At 49.3% G+C, this 12,446-nt stretch overlaps 1 protein-coding gene across 2 annotated transcripts; it reads left to right on the forward strand.

Moving 5' to 3' along the window:
- Positions 1-8,288: 8,288 nt before the first annotated feature.
- LSM10 (LSM10, U7 small nuclear RNA associated) lies at positions 8,289-10,847 on the forward strand. 2 transcript variants are annotated; one of them, XM_019938117.3, is made up of 2 exons: positions 8,289-8,480; positions 10,049-10,847. In XM_019938117.3, the coding sequence occupies exon 2, from the start codon at positions 10,073-10,075 to the stop codon at positions 10,442-10,444; it is 372 nt and encodes a 123-aa protein (XP_019793676.1). In that variant the 5' UTR covers positions 8,289-8,480; positions 10,049-10,072; the 3' UTR covers positions 10,445-10,847. The 2 variants fall into 2 exon arrangements, with proteins under 2 accessions (XP_019793676.1, XP_004320780.2); XM_004320732.4 differs by having other exon boundaries at positions 8,291-8,605.
- The last annotated feature ends 1,599 nt before the right edge of the window (positions 10,848-12,446 follow it).

The raw sequence follows: 12,446 nt of genomic DNA on the forward strand, positions 1-12,446 counted from the left end.
AGGAGAAGCACACCGTGCTGGGTAAGCTACTTCTTACAGGCTTACCAGGTGCCTTCAAACTGTTTTAGTCTCTTTTAAGCAATCTGGCCACCGGTTGGGGTGGCCTGACTGGATGACAAGTGAAGGGGGAAGGCTCTGTCTTAGGTCTGGCTGCCACCGCACTGCCACAAACCTGAACTTCACTGTCTGCTCCGAGCTTGTCCTGGGGCCTTGGAGGTGGGCCACGGGCTGCTGAGAAGCAGCCTCCTGCCTCCACCTATCCCAGAGCCGTGCTGATGATTTCAAACCTATCTGTTCTCTCAGTGAATAAACAAGATACAGGTCTCTGGTAAGGCAGCCTGGTGATGAGGCAGTCTTTGGGTTTCATGTCTCTAGACTTGCACAAATGTTGAGAAAAACAAGTTTATCTGCATGGTGATTCAGGGTACCCAGAGAAAGCAGGGGAGTCGGGAGGGAGCAAAGGAAAGAGAAGGCAAGGATTACCCGGGCAAGAATGTGGCCTGAGTACTGACAAGGCATCATTGTTCATTTAACACCAGGCCACGGGGTCTGAGGGTGTCACACAACAGTGCCCAGTGCGCTCCGAGGGAAGGCACACCGTGGTCCCCATCCCTTCCCCGAATTCACCACGGCGTCTTAGGCAGTTACCCTCACCGAGCCTCAGTTCTCTCATCTGTAAGAAAGGAAAAGAACTAGTTCATTGACTCAAAGCCAGCTTGCCCCAGCTAAGTTGCTGAGTTTACAGATTCTTAGCCCCTGCCCCAGGTCGGGTCTGAGAACTGGAATTTTACCCCACGCCGCACTCCCCCACCCCACTCCATGCTTTGGGAGTATATCTGCTCTCTTTCAGCAATTCTGTGACTTAACCTCTTCTCAACTAAGTTTTAAACTGTCCTGCTCTTGTTCTTATCATAGTGTTGGAAGGCCCCGTAGAACATGCAAGGCAAAGCACTAGAAAAGCCTTCCGAACAAAAGTACTTTAATGGCTCCCAGAAGAAAGATGCAATAAAAATTGAGAGTGAAGGGGAAGAAAAAAAGGAGGAAATGTATTTAACCCTTAGTTCTAGGATGAAAGTCATCCCATGCAGTCCACATAAGTATGTAACAATTTTAAAAGATAAACTCACTTTTTTCCTTTGATCCAGATCCTGGTAGGCGAGAAACAAATTCAAACATCATAACCAGATCCTGGAGATCCCCAAGTCTGAACAGGATCAGATTCCCTCATCCTCTTCCACCTGTTTTGTCACTCTGGTTTACATCCATGGAGACCAACTGAAGCCTCAGGAAACCACAGAAAGACAAATGCAAATCTTAGGGGGAAAAAATATATATATATTAGCATAATACCGAATCGTAAAAACCCAAATTAAAATCCAAAAACTGATACACTGTTTACCTCCCCCTTCCTCCCTTTGAATTATGCCCTGGAAAACTCCTCGTCAGCTGCCACATTCCTGGACAGCTGGCAGCAGAGGGAGTGAAAAGAAGTGTTTTCAAGGGACTGGGCTGGAGAACCCTCTTCACAGTTGAATCTTCCCTGCCCAGTTTCATGATTCAACCTGAAGCAAATTCTCAGATCACAGCCACCTCTTTCCAGATGAGAAGGTCAAGATGCGTTCCAAGGGCCGACAGAGATTATTCTGAATTACTTGATCCCCTTAACACCCCCCACCACCCCACATACACAATGCTGTGTTCTTTTTGTTTCCGGCCAGTCGCTCCTCTGATGTCAAAAATAACATTACCTTCTCTATTAGTTCCCAGAACCACAGGAAACCCCAGCTGCCTGAGGCCTAGCGAGGCCACACCACTAGGTGTGGCCTTTTTTTTTTTTTTTTTTAATTTCATTATGAAGGTGAAGGACCTGCCAGGTCATTAACACTAGTCCCAGTATCCTGGGAGAAAAATAAGAGGAAGAAAAGAAAAGTGACTTCTTGAAAGTCACAGAGACAGCTGAAATTACAATAAAGGAAGTTGTTTAAATTCCCATCTCTTACATAATTCATCCAAAACCACTGTCTATAAACTTCAAATATTGTGTCTTTATTTTAGGGATACTTGATACATACAACTTTAAAACACACAAAGGATAAAATAAGTATTATAAACAAAGCTTTATAGAGCTCGGGGCAGACCCAAGACTCCTAAATCCTAGATGTGCACATTGGCTTCAGATCACTCCACCCTCCTGCTCTTTATAAAATTCCCCAGGGGCTGACTTTTTTTTCAAGTATTCAAGGGGAAGGTCAAGGATGATTGACTTGGGTTTTCTGGATATCCAGAAGGCCTCTCAGCTTCAGTTACAACTGAGAAGATAATACCTGTGTCAGATGCCCTCCCTCGCCTCTCCTCTCTACCTCACCACATCTTTTATCTCTTTTTCCCTACCCAGACCTCTTTCTGCACCTCAGAAGTTCACCAGGGACTTCTCTGGTGGTGCAGTGGTTAAGAATCCGCCTGCCACTGCAGGGGATACAGGTTCCATCCCTGGTCCGGGAAGATCCCACATGCCTCAGACCAGCTAAGCCTGTGCGCCACAATTACTGAGCCTGCGCTCTAGAGCCCACGAGCCACAACTACTGAGCCCGCGAGCCAAAACTACTGAAGCCCCCGTGCCCAGAGCCCGTGCCCTGCAACAAGAGAAACCACCGCCATGAGAAGCCTGCACACAGCAACGAAGAGTAGCCCCCGCTCGCCGCAACTGGAGAAAGCCCGTGTGCAGCAATGAAGACCCAACGCAGTCAATAATTAATTAATTAATTAAGTGTTTTTAAAAGTTCACCAAATGGCAGCTGGGGAGCTCCTCGGTCCAAGCCGCTCCCACGCAGCACGGCCTCTGCTCCTCCAGGGCCTCCTCAGCTCACTCACCAGCTCTACAGTCTTCCGAGCTGCCTCGCCTTCCTCCCTCCTGCCCCCCATAGCTCCTGCCACTACACAGGTAGGTCCCTTCTCAAGTCTCCAGGCCTCCACTTTGCTGGACCCCCCACCACCTTCTCTGCTCCCCATTCTCCTTGGCCCTGCTCAAGACCCTTTTCTTCCTAAAACTCTCACCCTTGCCTCGGGGGCTCCAATCTTAATAATTTCTTTTCTTTCTCCCACCCCACCAGCCACGCCAGGCCCACTTGCAGGATCTTAGTTCCCCGACCAGGGATCGAACCCATGCCCCCTGCAGTGGAAGTGCGGAGTGTTAATCACTGGACCACCAGGAAAGTCCCAGATCCTAGTGATTTCTGACCACACTTCTCCTCTCTCCCCCGGTGGCTTCTGATCGAGGACGGCCCGTCTTTGATGCAGGCTTTAATGTAGCTGTTTCTAAGTCTGTCAGAACGGCCAGGGCAACTGCTGGAGGATCCTTATTTCATCCCTGGCGTTTTCCCCCACCCCCATCCTCACTCTCACCTCATCTGTCTCGCACACTCCATTTCTCACCTTCACCCTGTCCCTTACCCTCACCCCAGTGCTCTTGCCCCGTGCTGACCAAATGTTTCATGTGCCCTGCAGTGCTCAGTCTGCACTCTTCTGCAAATTGTTTTGCATCCCTTTTTTCAGAGAGGCCATTATTTTCAACCAGTACTATTAACTCACAAATCTCTGTATCCCCCACCTCACCTTGACTGCAGACTCACTTTCCCTGAGATGCTCCATCACCCTAAGCTTAGTGTCTAACACTGACGTCATTTTTATTTATTCAGGACATTTATTTCACTTTTGAAAGGCATGAAGAAACTTCTTAAATATAATACGAAATAAGACAGTTCTCCATAGAAAAGAACCAGAAGTGATGGGTAGAAGTTACCCAAAACTTCTCAACAATGGAGTAAAACAGCTGGCACAGGAGTGAGCTGCTGGTCACTGGAGTCTCGGGCAGTGGTTACAGGGGGATCTGTGGGGGGGTGGAGTGGGAATTTGGACTCTGGGTGGTAAGGTGGAGCAGGTGACCTAGGAATCGCCCTAACTCTCAGGATTCTGTGATCCTCTGACAAAGGGATACAGAACCGCAACAGAGCTCATCTAAAGGGAACAGGGAAATTCAAGGCTCTTGAACTCAATTCAAGTGGACCCTTGTCTGGGTTTGAGGTTGCAAAAAAAATTGGAAGTAATTCTGGCTACTTAGGTAGAGAAGGAATCTACTGAAAGTGCCTTCAGGCAACTCACAGTTGTCAGGAAGACTGAAGGACCATGGGAAATGGCCAGGAACCGAGGAAGGGCAGGCAGCATAGGAAAGCACTCCAGCACCAGCAGCACCCCTAGGAATGAGGTACTGGATGACGCAGACACCAGGACGGAGCCTAAACAGTTCCTGCTGGTTCATGTCACTTGCTCCAGATTTAGAATCTGATAATGCCTGAGTTTATGTCACAAGCCCATGCCATACCTGACAAGGCCTTTAAATCATCTGGAGTGGGAAGCAGAACCTCACCTCCCACTGAAATTCATAGAATGTCAGATTTCCCCAAATGGGAAAGGAGTTCGGTGGCTGAGTAGCCAAAAACTGAGATACCCTCCACAGGCATGACCCCCCAACCCTCTTATTCCTATCAATGGACCACCACCTCTCTGGATACACAGTGTTAAAATTTAAATCATTGATTCCCCCTCTGCAAACCACGCTCCAGATTTAATCAGCCCCCAAGGATTCTGATTAGCTCCCTTCAGAGTCTGTAACACTCATCCCTTCTTTCCACCCCACTGCCACCAATTCATTCAGATCCCCATCACCTTCTCACCACATTCATAAAACCAGTCCCTCCCGCAACTGCTATTTGTAGGGTGAAGCACTTGTGCCTCTTAGGACCTTCTCCCTGTCTCAACACCCAAGAGATGAGCAGGAGAAACAAGATTTACGTAAATAACTATGGTGAAACTGCATGCAACCAGCAAACATATACCAAGCAATACGATATCAGCGCCACTCCCAATTGGGGTAATCAGGGAAGACTTCAGAAAGGTACAGCAATGGAGCCAGCCTTTGAAGGAGGGATTGGACTTAACATCTATAGATAAAAAGAGAAGATCCCAGGCAGATGGAGCAGGATAGCAAAGGCAGAGACAAGAGTGCAGGGCTTGTCTGGGGGTTGCTGAGTCTGACTAGAAGGGAGGGCAGCAGGTCTCCAATTGTAGTGTACACTGTTAGATGTGCAGATCCCCGAGCTCCACTCCTGAGTCTGTAGGTGTGGGGTTGGGTTTAACAAGCATTCCAGATAACTTTAAGGCAACTGATTCCCAGACTACACTTTAAGAAACACTGGTTGGAGAGTTTGGGTAGAGAACCTGAAGGAGATTCAGCTGGAAGGTAAGTTGGAATCAAATCAATGTCAGCACTGGAAACTTTATTCTGCTAGTGAATTGATTTTTTTCTTAGCAGGTAAGTAAGATCATAACTGTACTTTGAATCTGTTCGCAAAGGATCATGGGACACAAAGACCAGTAAGATGGCTTTTATAATGAATTAAATGAGAAAAAGAGGGTCTCAACTAGAATGGTGGCAGTCAGAATAAAAAGGCAAGTGAAGGCTGGGAGACAAATTCCAAAGAATCTTCAGAGTTCAGTGACTGTGACAGATGTGGGTGAATCCGGAAATGATAGAAGTTGTCAAGCTTATTCAAGGTGCCCAACTTGGGTAGTTGAAAAATGGTGGTAGCAACCACAGAAATAGAAAAATTCAGAGTAGCAATTCATTTGGGAAGGACCTGATGAACTTGTCCTATAGACACGCTGAGTTCCATGTACCAGTGACACATGTGAGAATAAGCAACAGACAGCTGGGAAATGGAGGTCTTCTGTGGAGCACTCTGGGCTAGAGATGTAGACAGAAATTCAGCATATAGTAGTAGGTGGCAAAGAGATACTCGACCAAGAAGAGAGCTGGGCCAGGAATACAGCCCCAGAAAAAGCACACATGTTTAGGGAGCAGAATGAAGTGGGGTTAAAAAAAGAGAGATGGAGAAGAAACAATCAGAGAAATGGGTGAAACCAAGTGATACAAAGCCCCAGGGGAAAAAAAATTACCAAGGAGGACGATGGTCAGTATGGTCAATCACTGAGAAGGATCATGGAAGTAAGGACTAAGAAAGAGATAGAGGTTCTCTTAAGAACAAGGAAATCATTAGTAACCTTCTTCAGAGAAGTTAATGGGAGTAGAACTCAAAATACTCGAGAAGAAGCCAGATTACAGTGAGGTGAGTGAGTAGGTGAAAGCCTTCAGGATAGAGCAGCAGTTCTCAAACTTTCAGTCTCTGGACACTTTTGTACTCTTAAAAATTATTGAAGGGACTTCCCTGGTGGTGCAGTGGTTCAGAATCCGCCTGCAAATGCAGGGGACACGGGTTCGAGCCCTGTTCCAGGAAGATCCCACATGCCGCAGAGCAGCTAGGCCCGTGTGCCACAACTTCTGAGGCTGTGCTCTAGAGCCCGTGAGCCACAACTACTGAGCCCACGTGCCACAACTACTGAAGCCCGCGCGCCTAGAGTCCGTGCTCTGCAACAAGAGAAGCCCGCAATGAGAAGCCCACGCACCACAACGAAGAGTAGCCCCCGCTCGCTGCAACTAGAGAAAGCCCACACTCAGCAACGGAGACCCAATGCAACCAAAAATAAATAAATAAATTTATTTTTTAAAAAATTATTGAAAACCCCCAAAAGTGTTTGTTTATGTGGGGGATATATATATGTGTGTGTGTGTATGTGTGTGTGTGTATATATATATATATGGTAATCACATATCTATGAAATTAAAATTTTAATATTAATTCTCTTTTAAATAACAACAGACCCATTAACATATTTTTATTTTAAAATAACTATATTTTCCAAAAGAAAAAATATGGTGAGAAGAGTGACACTGCTTCATAGTTTTGCAAATCTCTTTAATGTCTATCACAGTAGAAGACAGTCGGATTCTCATATCTGCTTCTGCATTCAGCCCATTGTGCTATGTTGTTTCGGCTGAAGTACATGAAGAAAATCCAGTCTCACACAGAAGTAAGGTTGGAAAAGGGACTGCAACTGGAGAACCACTGATATAGAGGCCTCTCCTGAGAAGTTCTACTGTGGAAGGTAGGAAAACAAGAGTAGCATGCATGGAGGAGAAAGACAATTTCAATTTTTAGGATAAGGAGCGGTCTCTGTGATGACTGGAGATGACTGGTAAAAAGAGAAGGCTCCTGGGGAAGGTGGAAACCAGTGAATGAGAGGATAAAGGAATGACATAAACCTAACTCGTATTGAGCTCCTGTGTGCCAGGTGCTTTCACACATTAATGAAGGTCACTCAAACCTTAAAACAATTCTCTGAGTTAGTCGGTATGTTTTGTTTTCTTCTAATGAAATTGAGGCTGCAGAAAGATAAGCAGCTTTTCCAAGGCTATACAGAATGACCTTTTAAAAAGTAAATTAGATCCTGTCACTCTCCTTTGATGGCCTATCGTTGCACTTCCAGTAACGGGTTTCCAGATGAGGAAACCTGAGGCACAAAGAGGATAATTAACTTGTCTAAAGTCACACAGTTAACAAGGGGCAGATTTAAACCCAGGCACAGCCTCCAGAGCCTGCACTCCTAATCCAGAAATCCAAACGCCTTACCTTGGCTTGCAAAATCCTAAATACCCTGGCTGTTGCCTTCCTCTCCGACTTCTTGTCACACTACTCTTCCCAGTCTTACTGGCCTTTCCGCTTTTCCAAATTGTCAAGCTCATTTGCACCAGGTCCTTTGCACAAACTGTTCCCTCTAACTGCAATGCTCTTCTCCTAGCGTTCACAAGCTTGGCTTCATGTAATTCATCTCAACTCAGATGTCAAATGTCACCTTCTCAGGACACCCCTGACCGTCCAATAAAAAGTCACCCAGTCACTATAACATTGACCCGTTTTAATTCTCTGAAGAAATTTTATCATAATTTTCTTTTTCTCATAGGCGACTCCCCCGCCTCCCCCGCCTCCCCCCGCCTCCCCCCGCCCCAGTAGATTTAAGGGTCGGGTCATCAGATCACGGAGCTTGTCTCCTTGGTCACCCCTACGACCAGAGCCTGGGAAAGTGTCCGACACACGGTGAAGGTTCAATGAATACAGCTGGCCCTCCGTATCCGCGAATGCGGAACCCTCCTATACGACGCCACTTCCTAAAAGGGACTTGAGCATCCCTGGTTTCGGTATTCGCGGGGGTTCGGGAACTGCCGAGGAGGGGCGACCGGATTCGCTGAACGGAAGAATGACTCCAAAATAGGAGAGAATCCAATGACGTAGGCCGCGGCTGCAGGAGCGCGAGTCACGCGCCCGCGAGGCCTTCTGGGGATTGTAGTTCCGGGCCCACCGCGGGGTCGCGGGCCCTGCGCGCAGCCGCGCTCTCGATGCTCCGGGAGGGCAGAGCGGCCCCTCGGTTGCCATGGCTTCTCAGTTCGGCCGCGGGAGAGGAGCAGCCCGGCTAGGCGCTCGCTAGTTTCGGCGGCGACGCGCAGCGGGACAGCGGAAGGAACGCGCGCGGTGGGTCCGGGAGCCAGGGGCGGAACGCTGGGGAACCAGGAGCCGCGGAGGCGGCGGGAGCGGGGCCAGCGTTTTCCTCCCGATTGCTGAGCGTAGCTCCTCACCCAAGCCCACTCCCACGCTCTGTGAGTAAAGGGTGATCACCATCCCCCTTTTAGGGATTGGCTAACAGGCTTGAAGAAGCCAAGTGGCTTGCTCGAGGTCGCCCTCCTAGGAAGTGGCCGAGCCCGTCCTCGCAGACCAGACCTGCCTCTTTGCAGTCACTGTGCTGCCCCAAACCCTTGCTTGGACACGTCCTCCTGGTGAAGCCTGGGTGGGGTCGTTAGAGTCGGCCGGCCCAGCTCCTAGCCTCTCGTCAGTGGTATGGGTAGCTTGCCACACTTAATGCCACCCTGCACAGCCCTTTCGGTATCCTGAGTGAGGTCTTAAGGAAAGAAAAGAAAGTTCCACCAACTTGCACTCAGGGTCTGAAAATGGAGGATAGATAAGACAAAGTTACATTAATACAGCATCAGGGCATAATCGAAAGCAAAGGAAAATACATTCAGTGTGGTGAGAGCTTGTTAGCCTCATTTAGCCTATGGTTCAATAGACGTGGAAACAGGTTCAGAGACATTAAGTAACTGTCTTACGTTTACAGAGTGTGGGTGGAGTGGGGAGTCGAACCTCCATTTCTCTACCTTCAAAACATATGTGCTGTATATGCTACCATTTCTTGTTTTCAATCAATTATCTAAATTTCTGGTTACATGTTGGCAGCATCCTGTAGACCAGTCGTTCTCAGTGCGCCCCAGGCCAATAACATCAGCATCAACTGAGAATATTTTAGAAGTGCCCATTCTTGGGCCCCACCTCAGACCGACTGAGTCAGAAACTGAAAGGTGGGCCCAGCAATCTGTGTTTTAACACGTTCTCCAGGTGATTCTGATGCAGGCGATTGTTTGAGAACTGGTGGTTCACCTGGGGTCACGTTAAAATGCAGATTCTCTAAGTAGGTCTGGGGAAAGCCTGGAGACTCTGTATTTCTAACAAGTGCCTGGGTAGCAAGGGTGTAAACTACACTTGAGAGCAGTGGTTCTCAAACTCAGATGCACATTAGAATTACCTGGGGAGCTTTTAAAAAATAGGATACCTGGGACCCACCCCTGACCAAATGAATCAGAACCTCTGGGGTGTGGCAGCCAGGTAAAAACTCAGTGGATGATTCTAACATACAGTGAGCGTTCAGAACCACTGGTGTGGGGTTTAGAGTCAGGCAGAGATGGGTTTGAATCCCAGCACCTCCGCTTATCACCTGTGTGACCTTGGGCAAGTGACTTAACCTCTCCCGGCCATATTTTCCTCATTTATAAAGTGAGTATAAGTGATCCTTGGCTTGCAAGGTGTTGTGAGGATTCTATGAGGTGTGTACCTGAAGCACCTAAGGGTGCTCCATAGACACAGAAATTGGGGAGGTGGGCAGACTTGGGAATGTCTGGGCTGGGGATTTCGTGCTAACACCTGGTGGAGGTGAGTTAGCACCTGCACCCGCTAGCCTGCCACAGCTCCCCTCTGTGTGCCCCTCCCAGAGCGAGCAGCCGCAGTGTGGAAGGATGGCAGTGAGCCACTCAGTGAAGGAGCGGACCATCTCCGAGAACAGCCTGATCATCCTGCTGCAGGGCCTCCAGGGCCAGGTCACCACCGTGGACCTGCGGGATGAGAGCATGGCCCGCGGACGCATAGACAACGTCGATGCTTTCATGAACATCCGCCTGGCCCAGGTCACCTACACGGACCGTTGGGGGCATCAGGTCGAGCTGGATGACCTCTTTGTGACAGGCCGCAATGTCCGTTACGTCCACATCCCCGATGATGTGAACATCACCGCGACCATTGAGCAGCAGCTGCAGGTCATCCATCGGGTGCGCAACTTCGGCGGCAAGGGGAAAGGCCGGCGGGAATTTCCCTCCAAGAGCTATAAGTGAGCCTGTCCCCTCAGCCAGCCCTGGTCCCCACTCAGGTTCCTCCAGAGTTCTACTGAGCCAAAGCCTACTCTCCCTCCCCACCCAGAACCTGGAAAGGGAGGAGGGCCAGTCCAGAAGCTGGTGTCTGACAGACATCACCTGTCACAGCTGCCTTTCACAGGGTCCCACCTCCCAGACTCACCCTGGGACCCAGAATTCTAGTTATCTGTCTGTGGCCTTGGGGTAGATGACAGTGCCCCCTTTGGATCATTATTTATCTGAATCTCTGATTTACTGGTTTAGGGAATGTGTCAGATAGCTTTCAGCCCTCTCCCAGTGAAGACTGTTACATGTGCTCGGCCTGAGCATCCCCACTTCTCTTGTAATTGCGGTTTTTTTCTCACAAAACTAAGTGGGTTGCAAACAGGTCTGTGCCTCATGCTTTTCCCTCTGCACTGGGCTCCCTGCTGGTCCTGTGTCGTAGGGTGCTGGGTCGCAAGCAGGACTGCACATTGGAATCACCTATCTCACCCTCACCTATTTGGATTTACTTGGTATGAGGTGTGGCCTGAGCAGTGGGATTTTTTTTTAAGTTTCCCAGGTGATACGAATATGCAGCAAAGCTTGAGAACGTAGGAGGGGCCTTCAGTCTGGTCAGGGGGAAAGCGGCTCTTCTGTTCCGATTCCCTGTTGAAGAGGTTGTTAGTCTCATTGGTCTTTCCTGAGGTGGAGAGGCTGGAGTAATCCTGGGCCCTCCCCTCAAGTGTGGGAGCTCATCCCACAGCAAGAAATCAGGCTCCGATTCTGAGAGTCATTGGGTCTTCAGGGAAGAAGGCGTTCTCGGGGTTAGAACCCCAGCCTTCGTTGTAGCTGCCTTGCAGCCGTCCCAGCCCTGCCACCATCTCGGTAGAAGTGGCTCTGTCCTCTGGAACCAGAGAGTTTGTCTTCGTCAAACAAACGTCCACAGCAGCTTTCATGTGCCAGGCCTTCTGCTGAGCACACATTGTCCAATAAGCTTTGGTCCCTTCTGGAGAGGGGCTTAGAATCTAGCAGAGGAGGTAATCATTTCCTGAGGGAGATTGGAGAGGAGTGTTCATTTGGGCGCTGGCAGCCCACGGTCACTGCATTCACATTCTAGCCCAGTCTGTCCAAGTGTTGTCCCTGGACCACCTCATCAGAACCAACTGAGATGTGTCTAGAAGAGCCACCTTCCTGGCTCCCCAGATTTGAAACAGAACCTGGAACCCGAGAATCTGCATTATCACACCCACCCACCCACCATGAATCTTCTGCCTATTGTATTTACTTCATTTCCCAGAGGCCCCAGAAGGCACTTAGACTCTGCCCTTTGCCTTCCGGAGAGAACACTGGGTCCTAGCAGGGAGAAAACCACTTCTCTGAGTTTCCAGGCCCCTTTGACAGCTAGAGTTAAGGGGAGCAGCACAAGAAGAAGACTGCTGGTAAGAGAAACCAGAGGGCAGGCACAGAAAGGGGTTCCTCACTGTGGAAACGTCCATGTTCTCAAAGCCAGTGGGGAGAGAGCCACTGCTTCCGGTAAATGATGAACCGGAGGGAAGTCCGCGCACAGCCTCCCTTGCAGACATTTCCCACGTGTCTGCAGATGCCCCCAAACTTGAAGAGGTCTCATGCTGGGAGTTTGGCCTAAGGATGGAGGAGAGGTCTAGGTCTGAGGCTTTTACATCGGGAGCAGAGCAAGGAAGAGCCCCCAGGCCAGAGAGCAAAGTGGTAGGGCTAGCACGGGTTGCTGGGAAGAGGGGCTCTGGACATGTTCCATAAGCATTGTGTACAGATGCCAGTGGGTCTGTATGGTTCTGAGGCAAGGCACTGGCAGGACAGGTGGGAGGGAGGGAACCAGGGTCCACTGAGACATACTCATGACGAGTCCCTGGGGTAGAGCACAGCTAAGTGTTCAAGCCCCAAGGTTATGGGTCTTGGCATCTGGTCCTGGATTGCTGGGAAAGGCTGGCAGGGGCCCAGGTGCAGGGGTGGAGGGAGCTCGTGC

Source organism: Tursiops truncatus, chromosome 1, assembly GCF_011762595.2.
Source record: "Tursiops truncatus isolate mTurTru1 chromosome 1, mTurTru1.mat.Y, whole genome shotgun sequence".
In the NCBI taxonomy this organism is placed as follows: Eukaryota; Metazoa; Chordata; class Mammalia; order Artiodactyla; family Delphinidae; genus Tursiops; species Tursiops truncatus.